The 23448-nt window shown below is 46.4% G+C and overlaps 1 protein-coding gene across 1 annotated transcript in view; it reads right to left on the bottom strand.

Moving 5' to 3' along the window:
- The window catches only part of ADAMTS12 (ADAM metallopeptidase with thrombospondin type 1 motif 12), a 247400-nt gene extending 224696 nt beyond the window's left edge, over positions 1-22704 (bottom strand). The window contains exons 1-2 of the mRNA XM_060236596.1: positions 22462-22704; positions 11608-11966 (exon numbers count right to left, since the gene is read on the bottom strand). Coding sequence (XP_060092579.1) covers positions 11608-11966; positions 22462-22588 — 486 coding nt within the window. The 5' untranslated portion in view covers positions 22589-22704. The remainder of the gene's footprint in view (positions 1-11607; positions 11967-22461) is intronic.
- Between the last annotated feature and the right edge of the window lie 744 nt (positions 22705-23448).

Raw genomic sequence — 23448 nt, 5'->3', positions numbered from 1 at the left:
TTGAGTCGCCAACTCCTGGAGGGAGCTATTTCTCCTCCTGCCCCTTGGGCTCGCTGCCACCACCTGCTCAGTCCTGGGGTTCAGATTGAGAGGAACAGGACTCCCAATCCCCCTCTCCAGCTGTGAGGCTAGGCCTCCAGGTCCTCTGCCACCCTGTACTTGGGTTTCACAGAGACCTCAGCACTTCTTTGGGGCACCCCTGGAGGATTGGCACCTTATCCAACTGCATGCCTTCCCCCTTCCCTGGGGCCCCCTTCCTAAAAACAGCGTGGTCTAAAGCGGTCTGGGGATCTATGTGGTACAGAGATTGACTGCCAGCATTTAAAACAGAAAAAACATTTATTTAAAAGAGAAAAATATAGGAAAAGAAAAACAAAACAAAAACAGTTGCATCTACAAAATTAGCACAGCACAGCACACAGCATAACAAAGAAAAGTTGATTATAAACGCATCCTGCTGGCCCTGATCTAAACTTGCCCTGTCTTGTGAATTACTTACTTAGTCCGCCTGCCTGGGGGCCTCCCCGGCAGGAGCCTCCATTGCTCACCACATGCTCGAGCCCCAGTTCAAATCTGCCTCCTCTTCCTGCCTAACACATGCAAGGAACAACAGCACTTCCTGCCTCTCTAGGAGATTTTCCCCCTAGCGTTGTTAGTTTGGCTCTGGAAGGGAGGGGGGAGTGAGGGGAAGGCTACAACGCTTGCTGAGGGATTTACTGACCCCTGCCAAATGAAGCACCACCACTGACTAAAATGGCGTTTCTCCACAAAAGCTAAAAAGCCTGTTGTGATTGAATCAGTGGGTGATTCTCTATAAACGTTTGGCCCAAAAAGCAATCATTACCTGGGAAACCACACACTCCACATTCTTCTGGAGAGCCAGTTTGGTGTAGTGGTTAAGCATGCGGACTCTTATCTGGGAAAACCAGGTTTGATTCCCCGCTCCTCCACTTGCAGCTGCTGGAATGGCCTTGGGTTAGCCATAGCTATCACAGGAGTTGTCCTTGAAAGGGCATCTGCTGTGAGAGCCCTCTCAGCCCCACCCACCTCACAGGGTGTCTGTTGTGCGGGGAGAAGATATAGGAGATTGTAAAGCGGCTTTGAGTCTCTGATTCAGAGAGAAGGGCGGGGTATAAATCTGCATTCTTCTTCAGTCTTCTCCTAAAACATTTTAAAGTATTTCTACACTAGATGGTTCTACACTGTTTTGTTAAGTGCAAAAACACTTCTTAGATCTTGAAACACAACTAACCTGAGCTTTATTTTTGAAGTGTATCATTGTTTTGATCATTGATCTGTTTGTAAAACTCTGTGTTTGTTTAAGCTATCATCAGGCTGGGCTTCTGAACTGAACTGTGTGTTTGTCAAGCCACACAAGTACCACAAGCCACTGGGGCACAGGCTGGGAACAGCTCGATTGAGAAATGCAGGAAGAAATCCCTAAAACATGCAAAATGGCTGTACTCTTCCATTCCGCTCTCTATGTGCTGTGTGGCTTTTGTACCCAGAAGATGCTGGGTGTACCAGAAAGGGCACCAACCTCCAGGCAGCATCAGGAGATCTCCTGCTATTATAATTGATTCCCAGACAACCAAAAATAGTTCCCCTGGAGAAAATGGCATTTCCCATCTCAGAGCTCGCTACCCATCGTACCAGGCTGGGAATGAAGAAGATAGCCTAGCAGCAGAGGCAGGCCACGGAGCAGCTACTGAGTTGGATCCAACCAGCCTCTCTGCTTGTGAAAAATGCAGGCAGGCTCCTGTCTGATCATCAAAAAAGTCTGTGCTGAGGGTCATGGGACCTGCATGCAATGTTCCCTCTAAGCTGAGTTAGTGTGAGCCAGCTCACAGTTTTCTAGTCTCCAGCTCACACATGTGTGCCTCAGCTCAGGAAAAATGCTCTCAGCGCAAACTAATTTATGCAGTAGCTCACAGCTTTTATGTAGTAGCTCACAGCTTTTAAGCCAGTAGCTCACAAAGTATAGAGGGAGTATTGCCTGCATGTATAAAAGTCAGGTTAGACAGTCACTGTAGAACACAGAGGAAGTGGGAAAGACTGACTGGAAAACAGTGTGGTTACATCCATACTTGGACACTATTGTGCTGCTCAGTCATTCCTCACAAAACTATTTACATTGGGGGTGGGGTGGGGTTTCTCTGCATGGACAGCAGGAAATGTTGGGTCTCAATTGTCTGCATCCTGGTTTTTCTTCTTTATGAACCTAATTTCCTCCCAAAGGGTAGCTGCAAAATAGACACAGATGAATTGCCCACTACCACAGGAAGCTCCGCCCTCATAGAGTTGCCAACCTCCAGGTGGCACCTAGGCTGTGATCAGGCACACAAAATAATGCACTTTCAATTCACTTTCAGTGCACTTTCCAAATAGATTTTACCAGAGGCAGGGGGTTGTAGAAAAAGCCCAGCATGAACTCATTTGCATATTAGGCCACACCCCCTGTTGTCACCATTGTTTTGTATAGGGCTTTTTGTGCGGAAAACACCCAGCAGGAAATCATTTGCATATTAGGCCACACCCCCTGGCACCAAGCCAGTCGGAATTGCATTCCTGTGTGTTCTTGCTCAAAAAAAGCCCTGGATTTTACTGTGCGAACTTGAAAAATCCAAGTGGAAAGTGCATTGAAAGTGGATTAAAAGTGTTTTATTTAGTGTGTGCGATCACAGCCCTGGAGATCTTCCACTATTACAGTTGACCTCTAGATGGTACAGAGGAGTTCCAAAGGAGAAAATGGCTGCTTTGGAGGGTGGATTTTATGACATTGTGTCCCACTGAGGCCCCTCCCTCCCAAGCCCCACCTTCCTTAGGGTCCATCCCTTCAAATCTCAACCCGCAGCTGCAGGGCTGTAGCCAGGATTTTAAAAGTCAGGGGGCCTTTTAAAAAGTGGGGAGGGCACCCTTTCTCATCCACTGTGGGGTTTGCTGTTCTCAGAAGCTTTCTGGGGTAGGGGCAAAACCTGGAGGCTCTGAAAGTGACCACATCGAGGCAGCCAACCTTAAAACTTTGGAGTTAAGAAGGGACTGCACCTTCCATGCAAGCAGGGAGGTTCCTTCCATCTCTCTCCCCCCCCCCCAGCCTGTTCCACGCAGCTTCCTCTGCTTCCCGCTCCTCCGCCTCCATCCTCTCCGTCTGCTGCTTTTGCTGCTTCAGTGCACTGTGCCCTACTCAGCTCTCCCAGTTCCGCCTGCTGCTCATGACAAAAATAAAAAAGGAAGTCAGGGGGCCCATCCTGGAAGTCAGGGGGCAGTGCCCCCACAGGCGCCCCTGTGGCTACGGACCTGCACAGCTGGCAACCCTCACCTTCAAGATAGTGTCACTAAGCTCCACATTTCCCTCTATTTCATCCTTTCTAAAAGGGCTTGTTTGTTCACCAAGCCCCACTGTAGCATAGAGCAAATATGGGGAAAGGAAAGGGCTGAAAGGAAAGTTGTGGGCGGGGGGGGGTGGGCTGTACAAAGTGCAGCCATGACAAAGAGGAGGCGGAGAGGCAGAGGCAACGATAGAAAAAGCAACACAGGAATAGGGCATGTGGACCCATTCCAGCTCCAATTGCTGCTGCTACCAAGGCAGGCTCATATTTTTGTCTCTATTCAGCCACAAGCAGAACTGAAATTTCCCCCCAAACACATACACACAAAGTTGCCCTTTTTTTTTTTACAAAATGTATATCTGAAAGAAAAGCAAGGGGAAACAAATTATGTTAAAACAGAGTGACTGAACCACAGCAATTTCAGATCAGCATGCTGCTCCAAACAAGGCCGACCCTAGACATCTGGCACCCCAGGCAAGGCTAACTTCTGGCACCCCTCCCCTGCACTGATAACATCACCGAGTCACGAGGGGGGGCAATTTGGCACCCCCAGAAGGCCAGCACCCTAGGCAATCACCTAGTTTGCCTAGTGGCAGGGCCGGCCCTGGCTCCAAAGACTGGGGTGTGTTCATGTTCAGAAGAAGAGCTCTTGCATGCATAGGATGTACTAGGGGTGGAATTCTAGCAGGAGCTCATTTGCATATTAGGCCACACACCTCTGATGTAGCCAATCCTCCTGGAGCTTACAAAAAAGAGCCTTGTAAGCTCTTGGAGGATTGGCTACATCAGGGGTGTGTGGCCTAATATGCAAAGAAGCTCCTGCTAGAATTCCACCCCTGGGACATACACACATTCTACTGAAGGAGAACAAAGACATGTAGAAGCAGGGCTTTTTTTGAGCAGGAACGCAAAGGAACACAGTTCCGGTTGGCTTGGTGTCAGGGCTGTGGCCTAATATGCAAATGAGCTCCTGCTGGGCTTTTTCTACAAAAAAGGCCTGTGTAAAACAGTGGTGACATCGGGGTGTGTGGCCTGATATGCAAATGAGTTTCTGCTGGGCTTTTTCCACAAAAAAGCCCTTTGTACAAGAATATGTGCATAGAGATCTCCTTGGGGGGAACTGATTGGAATGAATTGTGGAGCTCCATATATATACAGACAGAAATTATACTTTAAAAAATGTGAGTTAGTGTCTAATTTAAAAGTACAGGCTTTTTTCAGAACACCTTTAATTAAAACTTTATTTCATGAGATGACTGTGCCATCTATCCTTAGACTGTGCCATCTATCCTTAGAATAGCTGTTTCCCCTTGAATTTGTGCATCCTCCATCGGTACTTTTTTCTGCTTCCTTATTGATGCAGCATTCTGAAGAAAACCATTGTTAACCATTATTCCCTTCAGAATGCAAGTTGTTTCAAATATAAAGGAACTCCGTTGTTTGACACCCTTTCAAATTTCTTCAAGTGGATTGATGGCCTTTGGAGGGGGCTAGAAAATTGATCTCCTTTGTGAAGATTCTCAGTGCCTCTGCCTACTGGATTTAGACAGAAGCAAATCAGGCATCCAGGTCACCTGCTAAAATAGAATGAACTGCATTGGATTTGGAGGTAACATGAATGTACTTATATGTATGCACTGGTAATTTCCATTTCATTGTATGTGGGAAAGTGTGCATGCCCACAAAAGCTTATACCTTGAATAAGACTTTGTGGGTCTTAAAGGCAGGGCATTTTTTGAGCAGGAATGCAGTTCCGGCTGGCTTGGCGTCAGGAGGTGTGGCCTAATATGCAAATGAGTTCCTGCTAGGCTTTTTCTACAAAAAAGCCATGTGAAACAATGTTGACATGGGGTGTGGCCTAATATGCAAATAAGTTCCTGCTGGGCTTTTTATACACAAAACCCCTGTGTTAAACAATAGTGACATAGGGGATGTGGCCTAATATGCAAATGAGTTCCTGCTGGGCTTTTTCTACAAAAAAAGTCCTGTGCGATAGCACTCACACTTTGTTCTGCTGCTTTAAAAACATAAGAACATAAGAGAAGCCATATTAGAACAGGCCAGTGGCCCATCCATTCCAACACTCTGTCACACAGTGGCAAAAAATTTATATATATATATATATATACACACACACACACACACTGGCTAATAGCCACTGATGGACTTCTGCTCCATATTTTTATCTAAACCCCTCTTGAAGGTGGCTATGCTTGTGGCCGCCACCACCTCCTGTGGCAGTGAATTCCACATGTTAATCACCCTTTGGGTGAAGAAGTACTTCCTTTTATCCATTTTAACCTGTCTGCTCAGCAATTTCATCGAATGCCCACGAATTCTTGTATTAAACCAACATGGCTACCCGCCTAGTTTTCCATATAAGAGCGTCTTAGTCAGAGCTGGAATTGAAACTTCACAGGGCTAGCATGTGGAGGGGGCAAAGACTTATTAGAAAGCACATCACACGAGCAGCAACAGCAAAATACATCTCGTATATAATTCAGTTCTGCAGTTCTGACATATGTCAAGGGAGGAAAGTCACTGCATTTGAACAGAAAGCACATTGTTATTTGAAGCAGATGGATGCTGGTATTCATCAGAACTCTGTGGGGGGTTTTGAAATCATCTTTCCACCACAAAGTCAAATCTTGGCACAGGTTTGCAGATTTAAATCATAATGTCGGGGTCGTGGAGGGGAGGAACCTACATTCATCAAAATCTCCTGTCTCTAGACAGAGTCCTCTGCTTGCCATATGATGTGAGACTAACGGAACTTGGAGAAAATGAGCTTCCCAGCCTGATTCTCTCTTTTTTGTTCAGAAGAACCAGTGTGATTTAGCAGTTGGACTGTTAGATTAGGATCACAGAGGCCTCAGCCTGAATCCCCAATCTGCTATTAAAACTTACTGGGTGACCTGGGTCCAGTCTCTCTCCACCTAACCTTCCTCACAGGGCTGTTGTTGTGAGCATCAAAATGGCGAAATCATGCAAACAATTTGGGGTCCCCATGAGGAAGAAACCTAGGGTGCAGTGGTTAAGTATGCAGACTCTTATCTGGGAGAACCTGGTTTGAGTCCCCACTCCGACACCTGCAGTGCTGGAATGGCTGCAAGAATGCAGCTGCTGAATAAGCCATAGCTCTCGCAGAGCTATCCTTGAAAGAGCAGCTTCTGTGAGAGCTCTCTCAGTCCCACCCACCTCACAGCGTGTCTGTTGTGGGGGAAGGAGATTGTAAACCACTCTGAGACTCTGATTCCGAGAGAAGGGCGGGGTATAAGTCTGCGGTCTTCTTCTTCTCTAAATAAATCACAGTCTTGATTGAGCCATGACACCGGCTGAGCAAAAGCACTTTCCCATGGGACTCTGTCTTAAACTGGGCTGCTTTTCATGTGAAGCAGCTGTGTGTCCAGCATAGTGGCTTTGCATGTCTAGCAGCCCAGTTTAATTCAGATGCCATGCCACTGTAACACAATGAAAGTTTCCAGACCAGAGACAGGAGGCATGGCTTCCACAGCATGCCCTAGGCTTACCATGAGGGCATTCCCACCCCCAACTCCTATTGCTCACCACCACTCAGAGAATTGGGGGGGAGGGGATACTAGTAACATTACATGCACTGCCTGGAAGTAAAAGCTTGAAGTGACATTGAGTACCTCTAGGAATTGCCAGAAACGCTATGGTTTTACCATAAAGTCTCTGGTGATGCCTAGAGCTTCTCTAAGTCACTTCCAGGTTTTCATCTGAAGTAATAAAGCGGTGAACAAATATCGTGGTTCCCCCAATGTCCTTGCCCTCAAACCTCCTGCCAGTTGCCAGACACAGCCTGGAAACCCTAGCCCACCCGCGATGATCAGCAAATAAGCAGCACCTTGGATGGCTTTTTCACTCTCTGAGATACCTGACAATGGCATTCACCTCCTTTGCCTCCTTTCTCCCTCTGGGTGACACTCTTGGATACCACCGCTGCTTGCTTAAAATAAACAGTCTAGGATGGGGTGTCAAACATGTGACCCAGGGGCCGAATCAGACTGCTGGAGGACTCCTATCAGGCCCCCGAGCAACTGGCTGCCATCTGCTTCCTTCTCCCTCTCTCTTGTTTCCTTCTGCATAACAACTTGCTTTGCAAGACTTGCTCAATCACACAGGAACTACAGAGCAAAACTTCTATTTTCTCCATTGGCTGAAGCTCCTCCCTTGGGGAGGAAAAGGAGGAGGGATAGTTTGCTTTGCCAGGCTCTCTCAATCACACAGCAGAGCCAAGCCAAGCCTCTGAGCCAAGCCTCTCTTCCTTCTATTTGCTGAGGCTGCTCCCCCGCCTCATCCCCTGGAGAAGGAAGGAAGGAAACAGCCAGAGCTTCCTGGCTCTTGTGGGGAGGGGAAGGGAAAGGAGATGGTAAGCTGCTCTGAAACGCCTTCAAGTAGTGAAGACTGGGGTATAAATCCAATCTCCTCCTCCTCTTCTTCAGATAGGGTTATCGAATCATAGAATCATAGAGTTGGAAGGGACCTCCAAGATCCCACGGAAGAGCTATAAAGAAAGTACCTTTAAGACCAATGAGTACTAATATTTTAAGCATGTTTTAAGGTTTGTTTGTTTGTTTAAATTATAAAAAACCCTTTAATTGTGTTTGTCTGTGTCCTTTATAAAGTTTATGTCTCTGCTACCTAATCTTAAATAGGTACACACCTGGCCTCGTCTGATAGGACCCAGCCCAGCCCAATATGGCTTGGCCCAACAAGGTCTCGTTTATGTCAGATTCGGCCCTTATAACAAATGAGTTTGACACCCCTGGTCTAGAAAAAGCTGACTAGGAAACAGTCTAGGAAAACCTTCTGAGGGTCATCTGTACACTTAAAACTATGCCCACTGACTGTGCACCCTTTACTGCATTTGGAGAAACCAAATCTCAATTGTCCAGGTAGCTCTGCTCATAAAAGAACAATGGAAATGAACAAGACAGCATTTCTGTCTACACCAGACCTGCTTTCAACTTCTGTTTCAGAACATCTCCTGAATGCGTTACAGGCAAACTATGTTCCCTGAGCAAAGAATTCCCATTCCATAGTGATGAGTGGGTGAAGAGAGAGAGAATTTTTCACATATGTTTACACTGGCTTCATCTGATCTGCAGCTTTGAGAGCATTAACGATTGAGACAAATGCATTCTAGGTTTGAAATGTTGCAGGCGGCTGAAAGCCAGCAAAAGCGTCCCTCTTTTTGCTGGGATCTCACATTGGCTAGAAATCTGAACTTTTCCAGGATTCTAAGTAGTCCGCTCAGTCTTGAGCCAAAGCAAAACCCTGCTTTAAGTATTCAAAATATATTTTAAAATCCTCCATCCCCTGCAGGGCCAGAGATACTAATATGGCCTGGAAGCAGACCAAGCTGAACAGGGAAGTAGGGTTGCCTTGGGTGGGGAGTAGGGTTGCCAGCTTCCAGGTAGGGCCTGGAGATCTCCTGCTTTTACAAATGATCTCCAGCTGGCAGAGATCAGCTCCCCGGAAAAAATGGTTGCTTTGAAGGGTGGACTCTGTGGCATTGTACCTCGCTGAGGTGCCTCCCCTCCTGTCCCCAAACACCGCCTCTCCCGGATCCACCCCCTAAAGTCTCCGGGTACTTTCCAGCACAAACCTGGCAACCCTAGTGGGCAGGCCAACAGTACAACTGGGTTTTAACTTGACTTGCTCTTATTTGCCAGGGGCTTGATGGGAACTTTCCCAGTAAGTTCAAAGGTCAGTCCTTCCCTGACCTGTAGAAGTGATTTGTAGAGCAGTTGATGGCCATATGGATCAGCTTAACAGGAAGGTAATGTTTCAAGCAGCTCAAAGATACTCCAGAAGGATGTCACCAAACAAGACAGATAGGGTTACCAGGTCCCTTCTTCTTGCCATTTCAAACACACCCAAAAAACTGTGGATCAATAATGAACTGTTCAAAAACAACGTTCTATATATCAGTTATACCATTTATAAGTAAGAATTTCCAAAGTCAATATATATATTACAAAATTCCATGGTAGAAATATTGCAAAAGTTCAACGTTTCCAGTATGCATGTCTATTTCGGACTTCAAATGCTTTAAGGACTATTCACCTGCTCCTTGCTAGCAGTGGGAGATCTGGAAGGTGTTCTGGGAGTGGGCGGGGATGTCCATGATGCATGGACGACACCCAGAAGTGACATAATCACACCAGGGACATCGTGCAGTGAGGTTCCCCCAATGGCCACAAGCCTCCAAAACCAGATGATTCCCCACCAGGATCTGGGGAATGGCAACCCTAGATGGGATGGGATGTGTAAAGTGAGACACAGTGAGGTTAAAAGATATATATATCTATGGGTGGGCCAGGGCCTTTTTTTGTTGCAGGAACTCCTTTGCATATTAGACCTGATGTAGCCAATCCTCCAGGAGCTTACAGAGCTCTTCGCACAGGGCCTACTGTAAGCTCCAGGAGGATTGGCTACATTAAGGGTGTGTGGCCTCATATGCAAAGGAATTCCTGCTACAAAAAAAGCCCTGGTGAGCTCCATGACTATATACCCTGCTGTCAGAACCCTCCTCTCTCCAAACCCTGCCCACCCTAGGCCTCATCATCCCCAAATCTCTAGGAATTTCACAATCTAGAGTTGCCAGCCCTGGATAAAAAAAGGGCAATAAAGGCAATAAAAAAGGCAAATACTCACTAGGGTTTACTAGAAAGGAATTTAAAACGTAACTGCCAGTGTCCCTAAAGCCTTTATGAAAAACAATGCAAATGTACTTAGAATACAATTTAGAATTCTTCTCATCCTAAAATAGGGTTGCCAGTCCCCAGGTGGGGGTTGGGGATCCTTCAGTTTGGAGACCCTCCCCCTATTTCAGGGTCATCAGAAAGTGGGGGGAGGGAGGAAAATGCCTACTAGGCACTTCATTATTCCCTATGGAGACTGATTCCCATAGGGTATAATGGAGAATTGATCCACGGGTATTGGGAGCTTTGTGGGGGCTGTTTTTTAGTTAGAGGCACCATATTTGCAGCATAGCATCCAGCATAGCACCACATTTGCAGCATAGCCTCTCCTCAAAACACCCTCCAAGTTTCAAAAAGATTGGACCGGGGGGTTCAGTTCTATGAACCCCAAAAGAAGGTGCCCCTATCCTTCATTATTTCCAATGGAGGGAAGACATTTAAAAGGTGTGTAGTCTCTTTAAATGTGATGGCCAGAACTCCCTTTGGAGTTCAGTTATGCTTGTCACAACCTTGCTCCTGGCTCCACCCCATTGTCTCCTGGCTCTGCCCCAAAAGTCCCCAAATATTTCTTGAATTGGATCTGGCAACCCTATCCCAAAAGGATGTCCTAAGAGTGACACATTTACACAACCATCCCACTACCACAAATACAGTTCCGTCTGGGCCCCCAATATGTTTCGTTCTTACTGTGCTAGTTTTGCAGTGCTGCTCATGATTTGGCAGAGAAACTCCAACATTTATATTTTTATCCAAGTACTCAGGGCAAATACAAAATCATAAATCTTAACGGCATCTTTATAAAAGTCATCCCTAGACAGAATAGGAGAGGAGAGTAAAGACTAAATACAGAGGACCCAGTAGCCCACCCACAGGACCTTAAAATCCAATAAAACCTAGCAATAAAACCATAGCAAATGTTTTCTAAAATGCAGAAAAAGCACACCCAAGAGCTTTCAACTAAAAACATCACACTGAGATCACCCTCTGCAAAGGGCCTCTAGAAAAGACCCATCTTCATCATTCTCCAGAAAGTCAAGAATGAGAAAGGCCTCTGTGGGTACAGTACAAAAGTCTGGGGCCACACCTGGAAAGGCCCTGTCCTGCATGTCCACTAATCTTATGTCACTCAAGATTGCCATAGTACCAGTTGATCTGAGCCTGTAAGTAGGTTGATATGGAACTGCGATCTGTCAAAATACCCTTCATAAATTTATCAAAACTTTTTTAAAAAAAATCCACAAATATACCCAGTTTGAAATCTTAACTCCTGACATTGAGGAGAAATACCTTTTGAATTATGGACATCTGAAATCAGGGCTTTTTTTGTAGCAGGAACTCCATTACATATTTGGCCACTCCCCTCTGATGTAGCCAATCCTCCTGGAGTTTACAGGGCTCTTAGTACAGGGCCTACTGTAAGCTCCAGGAGGATTGGCTACATCAGGGGTGTGTGGCCTAATATGCAAAGGAGTTCCTGCTACAAAAAAAGCCCTGTCTGGAATTATCAACAGCAAAACAAAAAGGTCAATGTCACTTTTTCCACTTACTAGTCCACTGCATGTGCTGATCACTGCCATTCCATTTCTTGCATCTGAGCGCAAAACTGTGCCAATGAAGTGACACGACGTTCCAGTATGTGGCACAATCTTTGCCCTGGTGTAGTTCCCGTATCGCCTTTCCAGAATATAGCTATTGGACAATAATCCTTGATGGAGAGTCAAGTTAAAAAAGAGATCTTTTTCTGTGTGCTTAATTTTATAGTACACCTTGTCCTTTCGCCTCAAGTCCCTTTTCCTTCTAGCGTTTGAGGTATGGTGAGGTAAACTGTAAGAGAGAAAATGGCCGTCTGCGTCGACTTTTGCTGGGCTGACCACTTGGTATTCCTGAAGCGTCTTGACGAAATGATCTAAGGAGGAAAAGAAGCCAAGGGATATGTGGAATTTATTATTTCTACTTAATTATTTATTTATTTATTTATTTATATTAAGATTTATACCCCGCCCTTCTCACCTAGGTGTCTCAGGGCGGCTTACAACACAATAATTAAAACAATTTCAGTTTAAACAATTAAAATACCATTAAATCATAATTTAGTAAAAAAAGATAGAATAAAAACCGGCGGCCTATAGATACATTTTTCATCCAGGATATTTTACATTGTCAGTTAATATCATAGGCCTGCCGGAAGAGGACTGTCTTACAGGCCCTGCGGAATTGCCCTAGATCCCGCAGGGCCCGCACCTCCTCCGGCAGCTGGTTCCACCAATAAGGTGCCGTTATTGAATAGGCCCGGTCCCTGGTGGATTTTAGGCGGGCCTCCTTTGGCCCGGGGACTACCAACAGGTTTTGTGAACCTGAACGTAGTACTCTCTGGGGAACATGTGGGAAGAGACGGTCCCTAAGGTAGGCAGGTCCTAGGCCATATAGGGCTTTAAAGGTCATAACCAACACCTTGTACCAGACTCGGAATATTACTGGCAGCCAGTGCAGACCCTGGAGCCCCGGTCGAATGTGCTCCCATCTTGGGAGCCCTAATAACAGCCGGGCAGCAGCGTTCTGCACCAACTGCAGTTTCCGGGTTCGGCACAGGGGTAGCCCCATGTAGAGGGCATTACAGTAGTCCAGCCTCGAGGTGACCGTAGCATGGATCACTGTTGCCAGGTCGTCACGTTCCAGGAAGGGGGCCAACTGCCTCGCCCGCCTAAGATGAAAAAAAGCGGACTTGGCAGTGGCTGCTATCTGAGCCTCCATCGTCAATGAAGGCTCCAACAGCACCCCCAGGCTCTTAACCCTGCCCGACGCTGTTAATGGAGCGCCGTCAAAAACTGGCAGGGGGAGTTCCCTTCCCGGGCCGCAGCGACCTAAGCAAAGGACCTCTGTCTTCGCCGGGTTCAGCTTCATGTAATTATTACATGTTACTTGTAATCTTAAATTGTGCATAAGAAGTTATTCTTCATAACAGCTCCATAAGGTGGTTAAGCCACTTTGCTTCTTGGTTCAGTAAGAACATAAGAGAAGTCATGTTGGATCAGGCCAATGGCCCATCCAGTCCAACACCCTGTGTCACACAGTGTCCAAAAAGCCAGGTGCCAACAGGAGGTCTATCAGTAGGGCCAGGACACTAGAAGTCCTTACACTGTTGCCCCTCCCAAGCACCAGGAATACAGAGCATCACTTGCCCTAGATAGAGAGTTCCAACAATATGCTGTGGCTAATAGCCACTGATGGACCTCTGCTCTATATGTTTATCCAATCCCCTTGGGAAGCAGTAGTGCTTTGAATCTGAGTCTTGCTCAACCAAGTCCAAAACTATGCCACATAGACCTTGCAAACAAGATCTCACCAAAAACAGGAAATCATAGACATTTCTTAAAAATAGGAGGATGAATTCATAGAATCACAGAGTTGGAAGGGGCCATACAGGCCATCTAGTCCAACCCCCTGCTCAATGCAGGATCAGCCTAGAGCATCCCTGACAAATGTTTGTCCAGGAACTGCTTTAAAGACTGACAGTGAGGGGAAGCTCACCACCTCCCTCAGTAGCTGATTCCACTGCTGAACAACTCTTATGGTTAAAAAGTTTTCTTCCTAATATCCAACGAGTACCTTCCTGCCCTTCATTTAACCCCATTATTGTTAGTCCTGTCTTCTGCTGCCAACCAGAACAGCTCCCTACCCTCCTCTAAGTGACAGAGCCATCATGTCCTCCCTCCTCTTCTCCAGACTGAACATTCCCAAGTCCCTCAGCCTATCCTCATAGGGCTTTGTCTCCAGGCCCCTGAGCATCCTTTTCGCTCTCCTCTGCACCATCTCCATTCCATCCCCATCCTTTCAGAAACGAGGTGTTCAGAACTGCACACAATGCTCCATGTGCAGCCTGTCCAATGCAGCGTACAGAGGGCTATGACTTCTTGTGATTTGGATGGTACGCCTCTGCTGATACACCCCAAGACCGCATTAGCCTTTTTAAATCACTGCATCACACTAGTTGCTAAACATATGAACATATGAAGCTGCCTTATACTGAATCAGACCTTTGGTCCATCAAAGTCAGTATTGTCTTCTCAGACTGGCAGCGGCTCTCCAGGGTCTCAAGCTGAGGTTTTTCACACCTATTTGCCTGGACCCTTTTTTGGAGATGCCAGGGATTGAACCTGGGACCTTCTGCTTCCCAAGCAGATGCTCTACCACTGAGCCACCGTCCTTCCCCATTAAAATTTAACTTGAGGTCCACCCATACCCCAAGATCTTGTTCACACACACTGCTAACCAGAATAATATCCCCTATCCAGTATGCATGCTCCTAATTTTTGTAACCCAGAGTTAGAACTTGGCACTTATCCTTGTTAAATTTCATCTTGTTCACTTCCACCCACTTTCCCAGCGTGTTCAGATCTCATTGAGCCCTATCTTTATCTCCTGGTGTGTTCTCTGCTTCTCCCAGTTTGGTGTCTGCAAATTTAATGAGCAGCCCCTTCACTCCCTCATCCAGGTCACTGATAAAAATATCGAAAAGTACCAGGCCTAGTTGCTTTTCTGGATCTGAGCAAAATCCATTCTGTTGGATTCAGATGCTTTAGGAAAAGCAACCCTAGGGTTGTAGTGGATAGCTCAATGGAAGTATCAACCCCGTGTGCTACAGTGGTGAACAAGGCAAACTCCATTTGGGGGAAGGGACTGGGAATAAAGCAGCTGATATTGTAATGCCCCTGTCTAGATTTATGGTGCAGCCTCATTTGGAATACTGTGTACAGTGCTGGTCACCGTGTCTCAAAAAAGACATTGCAGAGCTGGAAAAAGAGAAGAAGAAGAAGAAGAAGAAGAAGAAGAAGAAGAAGAAGAAGAAGAAGAAGAAGAAGAAGAAGAAGAAGAAGAAGAAGAAGAAGAAGAAGAAGAAGAAGAAGAAGAAGAAGAAGAAGAAGAAGAAGAAGAAGAAGAAGAAGAAGAAGAAGAAGAAGAAGAAGAAGATGATGATGATGATGATGATGGTGATGGTGATGATGATGATGATGATGATGATGATGATATTGGATTTATATCCCACCCTCTACTCTGAATCTCAGAGTCTCAGGGCAGTCACAATCTTCTCTACCTTCCCCCCCACACACAACAGACACCCTGTGAGGTAGGTGGGACTGAGAGAGCTTTTTACAGCAGCTGCCCTTTCAAGGACAACTCCTGTGAAAGCTATGGCTGACCCAAAGCCATTCCAGCAGCTGCAAGTGGAGGAGTGGGGAATCAAACCCGGTTCTTCCAGATAAGAGTCTGTGCACTTAACCGCTACACCAAACAGAGGAGGGCAACTAAGATGATTGGAGGAGCACCCTCCCTATGATGAAATGCTGAAGAATCTGGGACTTTTCCGTTTAGAAAAGAGAGGACTAAGGAGCAACATGACAGAGGCTTATAAAATTATGCATGGGGTGGAGAGAGTTAACCAAGAGAAAGTATCCTCCCTTTCTCAATACACTAGCACTCAATGGAATCCAATGAAGCTGATGGGCAGTAGGTTCAGGATGGACAAAGGGAAATACTACTTTACCCAGAGAGTGATTAAAATGCGGAATTCGCTGCCAGAGGATGTTGAAGAATAAACACCTTTAAAAGAGGGTTAGATAGATTCATGGAGGATAAACCTATCAACAGCTACTAGCCATGGTGACTAATGGGAACCTCCACTTTAAGAGGCACTTATCCCCTGAATTCCAGAGCCAGGAGGCAACATCAGGGGAAGGCCTTGGCCTCTGTGCCCTGTTGCTAGCCTTCCAGGTTGGTCTCTGTGTGAGACAGGATGCTGGACTAGATGGACCACTGGTCTGATTCAGCAAGGCTCTTCTTACATTCTTAAGCAAAATGAAACGACTTTCTTCCAGTACTGTTCAGGCTCAATCCCATGTTTTATGAGCTCCAGACGTCTTAAAGTGCTCTTCAACAAAGCCTCTCTCTCTTTTTTTTTTTTTTTGCCTCATTGGCAGAAACAAAAATCAGGAGTCCTCTGCTCCCACCCTCCTGATTTCCATCCAAAGTTGCAAATATAACATTTAATCACTTGTGCAGGATGTGCCAAGCCCTTGACTGGTGTAAGTGATTATAGCTCCTTTTGAAGCTAGCGAGGAGACCATGTTGATTAACAGCAGCTGAAACTACCCCAATGTACATCTGTGGTAAAGAGAAGCCCATCTGTCTCTATGTGCAAAGCTGCTGGCTTGGCTTTCTTTTTCCTTCCTCCGTGGGAATATTTATAGTAATCCATGTGTGCAATGATAGAGAATAGACAACTCTGGCTAATAAAGTGTAGCTCTTGACCAAGTAAACTAAGCCCATTTCACATGTCTGTCTTCTTCTCTCCAGTTAGATAAAAACCCCAAACCCACTAAGGCAGGTGGGGGAACTCCTCTCTTGGTGGTTTGACTGACATCTGGATTCTCTCTAGATTCAAAGTCTTGGATTTCAAAATAATTTGGTGATGCTGGCAATATGAGCTGGGGTGGAGGGAAACAAGGGGTGAAAGGGACTTCCCTGTTCCCAGATTCTAAATCCTGTAACAGGATCTCTGCCTGTAGAAGAGAAACTTGGCTGTCTTGCTCCCTCTCCCCCGCCCCCTTTCCACCATGGGACTCTGATAGATAAGATCATTTTAGATTGATTTTAGATTTTTATATTATGTAAATTTAATGGTAAATTTTAAATGGTACAGAAATGTATAATTGTTTTATTGTTTAACATGGCTTTTTATTATTATTATTATTATTATTATTATTATTATTATTATTATTATTATTATTATTATTATTATTTTTATGATAGGCAGTGGCAGACTGGCCAGGGTATCAGCTTGCCCGATGGCAAGTGGGCCCCTGATGAAGTGGGCCCCCTTAAAAATTAGACAATATGTTAAAAATGTTAATGTCCTTTTAGTAGCTTGAAAAGGTAATAGAAGTTCCAATATTATTACTGTAACACAACTAAAATTTACAGTAGATATTAAATATTTAAATTTAATATCTACTGCATATTGCCAGTGAAATGTGCAACAGATGTACACTGTAATGACTAAATACACACACACACACATTTATTTCACAAAAGTTTTAATTGTACCTTTTTTCCGCTTATGTTTTTTTTGAAAATTTTATTTATTTCTTATAAAAATTGAATGACAGCCTTATAATTGTGGGTGGACCCCCTTTGTCTCCTAGCAACCAATATTTTTGGACCCAGTTCGCCACTGCCGATAGGCAGGCAAATGGCAAACCCCCACCTCCTTTTGGCATTACAAGGGCTTTTTTTGTAGCAGGAACTCCTTTGCATATTAGGCCACACACCCCTGATGTAGCCAATCCTCCTGGAGCTTACAGTAGGCCCTGTAAGAAGAGCCCTGTAAGCTCTTGGAGGATTGGCTACATGAGAGGGGTATAGCCTAATATGCAAAGGAGTTCCTGCTACAAAAAAGCACTGGATACAATACAGTCAGGGGTTGTTTTGTAGAAAAATAGGTGGAGCTCATCCAGGGGTTCTTATGCAGCTGCACATACTATTCAATGGACAAGGAGGTAGAACTCTCAGAAGGAGGAGGTGGAACTCTCAGAAAGGTTCAGGAGCTGTACTCCTGTGAGCTCCCGCTGAATCTGAGGCCTGAATACAGTACATTGATAAAAACGTAGTATCAGTACAATTGAATTTGCCCAATTTCATGTCCTCAGAAAAGAAGCTCTTTGTGCATTCCACAAATACTTTGGCTCTTCTCAGGCCCAGAATTGCCAACCTGCAGGCGAGGTCTGGAGACCTCCCAGAATTGCGACTGATCTCCAGACTACCAAATCCATCCTTCTGGAGAAGTTGCTTCTATGGCATCACGTCCCTCCTGAGATCTCACCCCCCTACCCAAATTCTCCTCCCAGGTTCTACCCCCAAAATCTTGAGGAATTTGCAAACCCAGAGTTGGCAACCCTACTCAGGCCTTAGTCACACACTGGTCTTCTCAGACAAGCCCAGACCACACCCAGCTGCTGGAATGGCCTTGGGTCAGCCGTAGCTCTTGCAGTGCTGTTCTTGAAAGGGCAGCTTCTGGGAGAGCTCTCTCAGCCCCACCTACCTCACAGGGTGTCTGCTCAGGGGGAGGAAGATAAAGGAGATTGTAAGCCACTCTGAGATCCAGGGGCGGGGTATAAATCCAATATCTTCTAATGAGAGTCCAAAAATGACTCTTTTGATTCTCTAAGATGCCAGGTCCCCCTTAGTCCCCAGCAGAGGAAGGGCAGTTAGGGTTGTCCAGGGATCCTTTTGTAGAAAAATAGGTGGTGGAGGTCATTAGCATAACATTAGCATATGCTGCCCCTCCCCCACCAGCCAAAAGCAACCCGACTCAAGAAAGAAGAGCCCCAGGCGAGCGAGGCCTGCTTGGGCTGGCTAGAGCAGGCCTCACTCACCCTGGGCTCTCCTTGGCCGCCCCGCCCCTCACAATCAAAAGGCCAGCAAGCCACCCGCTGCCCAGAATCACATAAGAAGTGGAGAAAGGGTGGCATGGGCTTCTCCAGGGGTTAATGAGGTCTGCTGGGGGCATGGCAAAGCTCCTGGTGGCTGGCTGGCTGCCCGCTCTCCTAACCCAGGGATTGTTATGCAACGATACCTACTATTTAATGGACCAGGTAGGTGGGGAGGAAGAGGGGGAACCCTCAGAAAGGTCCAGGAGCTGTGCTCCTGTGAGCTCCTGCTGAATTCAAGGCCTGGGGTTGTCATATCCAGGTTCAGGAACTCCTGGAGATTTGTGGATGGAGCCCGAGGAAGACGGGGGCCTCAGTGGGATACACTGCCATGAAGTCCACCTTCCAAAGCATCCATTTTCTCCAGGGGAACTGACCTCGCTACTCCAGAGATGAGCTATAATTCCATGAAATCCCAGAACCCATCTGGAGGCTGGAATCACTATGATCCCATCATTGCTCCTAGTCATACATGCCAGCATTTAAAACACAGGATGGAAACAGTTTCAAAGGGCACACTGTTTCTCTGAAGCAGTCTTTGTTATGTGGGGGTTCTCCACACTATTGCATGCCTAACCCCAACCTATCCCACGACCTGCACTCAGATGGGTTTCTCAAAGAAGGTCAGCTGTGGCTCACCCAGGCAGCATGGGATTACATGGCCAAACTACAGGTAGTGGCTGGCTGGAAATCTGAGATAACAACTGATCTCTAGGCAACAGAGATCATAGAATCACAGAGTTGGAAGGGGCCATACAGACCATCTAGTCCAGGGGTGTCAAACATGCAGCCCAGGGGCCGAATTAGGCCCCCAGAGGGCTCCTATCAGGCCCCCGAGCAACGGGCTCTTGTCTGCTTCTTTCTCCCTCTTTCTTTCTTCCTTCTGCATCTCAACTTGCTTTGCAAGGCTTGCTCAGTATCACAGAAACTGCCAAGCCCCAGGCCCAGGCAGGGGTTCCCCCGCCTGGGAGGTTCCCAACATTGGGACGGCGGAGGGATGCTCCCCCAACATCGCTGGCATAGTGATGTCACCTGGAAGTGACATCATCAAAATGGCAGCACCCCCATGCGGGGCCGCTCTAGACATTTCCGGGGAAACTCTATGGTTTTCCTGGATGCTCTAGCCATTTGAAAGGTAAAAACATTATGGTGCATAGGCACCATAGAGTTTTTGCCTCCCAAATGGTTAAAGCGTCCAGGAAAATCATAGACTTTTCCCAGAAATGCCTAGAGCAGCCCCACAAGGACACCACCATTTTGATGACATCACTTCCGTGTGACGTCATCACGTCACGCACACGTTCTGCGCGCGAGAGAGAGTCCCCCACTATGGGAAGCTGGGGACTTGGCAACCCTAGAAACTACAGAGCAAATTCTCGATTTTCTCCATTGGTTGGTTGGGAGGGAAAGAGCCAGAGCTTCCTTTGCCCGGTTCCCTAGATTCCACGGAGAAATACAAAGAAAGCACCTTTAAGACTAACAAGTGCTAATTTTTTAAGCATCTTTTATTTTAAGGTTTTTAAAAAATCTTTATTCGTGTTTGTCTGTGTCCTTTAAAAAGTTTATATCTCTGCTACCTAACCTTAAATAGATACACACATGGCCCGGCCTGACATGGCCCAGACCAGTCCTACAAGTGGTGCCTTTTTGACCACTTTCAAAGTGGTGCCTTTTCAAGCCAGCTTCTGGCAAGCCGGAGGCAACTCGGGGGTGGGACAGGAATGGGAGGCAGATGTGCATGTGTGGATGTGCTTTTTTGGTCTGCCTGCCTCCCACCCCCACCCCCGGGCAGCTTTAAAAGCCCATCTGTTATTAGCCTCTAAGACCTTTTTTGTATATACAAACTTAAAACATTTGTGTTTTTGTCCAACATAACATGTAATGAATATGCTCATTTGAGTGAAAAGGAACTAACATGGGCTGATTACAGACTGGCACTTCGGGTCGACGCAAAGACACCTCTGAAGTTGAAAAATCTGTGCAGACGGCAAAATCTGCCCATCCTCCTCCCGTCCTCACCCCATCCTCCAGGCTCCTTTGACCGGCTCAAAAAGCTACCACTTCCAAAGTGGTAGCAAGTATTTGTGCCGGCCGTCAGTCGCCTCCCCGCCGTCTGGACGGGGAAGGGTGCAAGCGAGGCGACTTGGCGGTCTGGAGCTGCCAAGCCACCCCAAGCTGTTCCTGGTTGTTTTTTTTTTAATGAAACCAATCAGAGCGCTGATGCGCTTGTGCATATGAGCGCCTGCACCCAAGGGAAAACAGGGAATCTGGCTTCTAGGGCGCCTTCCCGTTTGGAGGCGCCCAGCCACCTCACAGATGGGATGGGGCCGCGTTGCCGGGGACCGTCTGGAGGCTCTGGGACTGCTCCTTTTGCACCGTCCCAATTCGGGACGCCTCCCATAGGCCCCAGAATGCCCGTCTGGTATCAGCCAGCGTTGCCAGTGTCTTCGTGGGGATGTCCTACCATTGCATCTGATCTCCAGAAATGAGTTCCCCTGGGAAAATATGGCTATGGCCGCTTTGAAGAGTGGGCCCCATAGCATGGCCTTCCCTCCCTTCCCCAAACTCTGCCCTCCTAAGGCTCCACCCCCAAATCTCCAGGGATTTCCCATGGTGGAATTGGCAACCCTATGCTCACAGCTGTGTTTCATTCTTCAGAATCTAAGCAGCTTTGAGTCCCCTTGGGGGAGAAAACTAGGGGTCAAGTAAGCAAATATATAAGAACTTAAGGGAAACCATATTGGATCAGGACAATGGCCCATCCAGTCCAACACTCTGTGTCACACAGTGGCCAAAAAAATCACGTGCCATCAGGAGGTCCATCAGTGGGTGGACACTAGAAGCCCTCCCACTGTTGCCCCCCCAAGCTCCAAGAATACAGAGCATCACTGCCCCAGACAGAGAATAAAATGGGGCATTGGTGCAATACCCAACTACTTGAGGATTTCACTTCCCAAAATAAGTTTCTAGTCCTCGTGACTGGCTCAGTACTGACCTGAAATAGTGTGAATGACACCTGTTAAAATCCTAGAAATCAAAGGGGTGGTTGAATAAGATTCCTTGTAGTCAAGGGAGACATTTTGCTCTTCCCAATGAGTTACAAAAGTAGAGCAGATCACGAGAAAGCAAGCAAAACACATGCAAATCTGCTTGGTCTGTATAATTTATACAGGCTGCAGAATTCAGTTTTTGCTGGGAATGAATGTTAGTTGCAGAGCTCTTCCCTTCAACTTGCTGTTTCCCCCCTCCCCTAGAATCACATACTGTGCATTCTTTTGCACATAGATTGCCTCAGTGGAAAAAAAAAATCTTCAAATTGTTCCTTTTAAAAAAAAAAATAATGATGGTGGTGGTGGCAAAAAGCAGCATATGTTGCAAGAGCTATGAACTAGAAAGAAAAATGGTTATGCAAACTGGTTTCTTTTCCAAAAACAAAACCCATCCAAAGCAAATAACCCAGTTGCAGCAAATGGAGCCCACCCTGAATCATCAGTATTAGCATAACTCCCTCAGTAACAAGGACAACTAAAATTTACAAGCTGGCTTGTCCCAAGAACATTTGCCGCTCAGGGAAGCCTCATAGTTTGTGGGATATATATATATTCATTAAAGGACTCCAGAAAGATTTCACATTGCAAGAGTTCTATCTTGGTGTGTCCTAACTAACGAATGGGCCAGGAAGTAAATGGTGCACAAAGCTAACTGTTGCAAGCGTTGACTACAACACGAAGCAGAAGCACTGCACAAAAGACCACTCTTGGCTAGGTTCTCCTGCAGATGGTGCCTTTGTTTTTAATATACAAGAGCGAGAGAGAAGGGGGATGTGAGAGAAAGATGTCTCCCCCCATCCCCCCTCGCCCTGTGTTAAAGTCAGCTGTTTAATTAAAAAAGAAACAAGAAACAAGAGAAGCCACTGACCTTGCCTCTTGTCAGGAAAGACAAAACGGCCCGGTGGAGAATTTCTACCATAGCCCAACGCCAGGATATTAAAGAAGTGGACCCAAAAGGACACGTTTGCCACCCAGTTTCTCTGGATACATGGCATGTTTTGGTTTGCAGCGTTGGTGGGAAAAGGCGCTTAGTTGGAAAGAAAACAGTATAGCTGCATGGCCAAAGGTCTGTGAAGATTAATGCATAGAAAGAGAGAGAGAGAGAGACAGAGAGGAGAGGCGAAGGCAGGGGAAAGCTGGGGGTTTTTTTCCTGAAAAGGGGAGTGATTAGATGTTCTGGTGTCTGATTTCTGGAGGGGGAGGAAGTTGGGCGTAGTGAGGAAGTGGCTTCTAGGGAATCCCTTGTTCATACAGAGACGAGAGACGGCCTGTAACAAGGGACCTTCTGAGAAGGGATCCTGTCAGCTACCTGGGAGGGGAGGTGATGATGAGAGAGGTAAAAGCAGGCTGGTTTATAGCATGCCACACACCGCTTTCTGCCTGGACTGAACTGGAATGTGTTCTGGTTTCTGTCTCAAAAAATTTTTAAAAAGCAAAAACACATGTGCAAGAAAGGCTTCCAGTGCAGTCTGTAAAATGCCATAAACCTAAGAACAATAGCTTATTTGGGCTCTAGGGAATTGAAGGCCAGGCAGAACAAAATGATTTGAATTCCTGTTTAGGCAGGGGAAATCGGGCATACACAGTTAGATGTAGTTAGATATTTACACTGCACTTTCCTCTCCAAAGATGCTTACAACCAGGGCTTTTTTTGTAGAAAAAGACTAGCAGTGACGTATTTGCATATCAGGCCACACCCCCTGACACCAAGCCATCTGGAACTGCATTCCTGCGCATTTCTGCTCAACCTCCCCCATTTACAACATTGTTTTCCCCTCCCCCATGTTATCCTTATAACAACACCCCTGTGAGGTAGGCTTGGCTGAGACGGACTGGTGGTCAGCCTGTGATGGAG

This window comes from Heteronotia binoei, chromosome 4 (genome assembly GCF_032191835.1).
Source record: "Heteronotia binoei isolate CCM8104 ecotype False Entrance Well chromosome 4, APGP_CSIRO_Hbin_v1, whole genome shotgun sequence".
Lineage (NCBI taxonomy): Eukaryota > Metazoa > Chordata > Lepidosauria > Squamata > Gekkonidae > Heteronotia > Heteronotia binoei.
The sequence above is the reverse complement of the archived record's forward strand: the minus strand, read 5'-3'. Positions and strand labels throughout refer to the sequence as shown.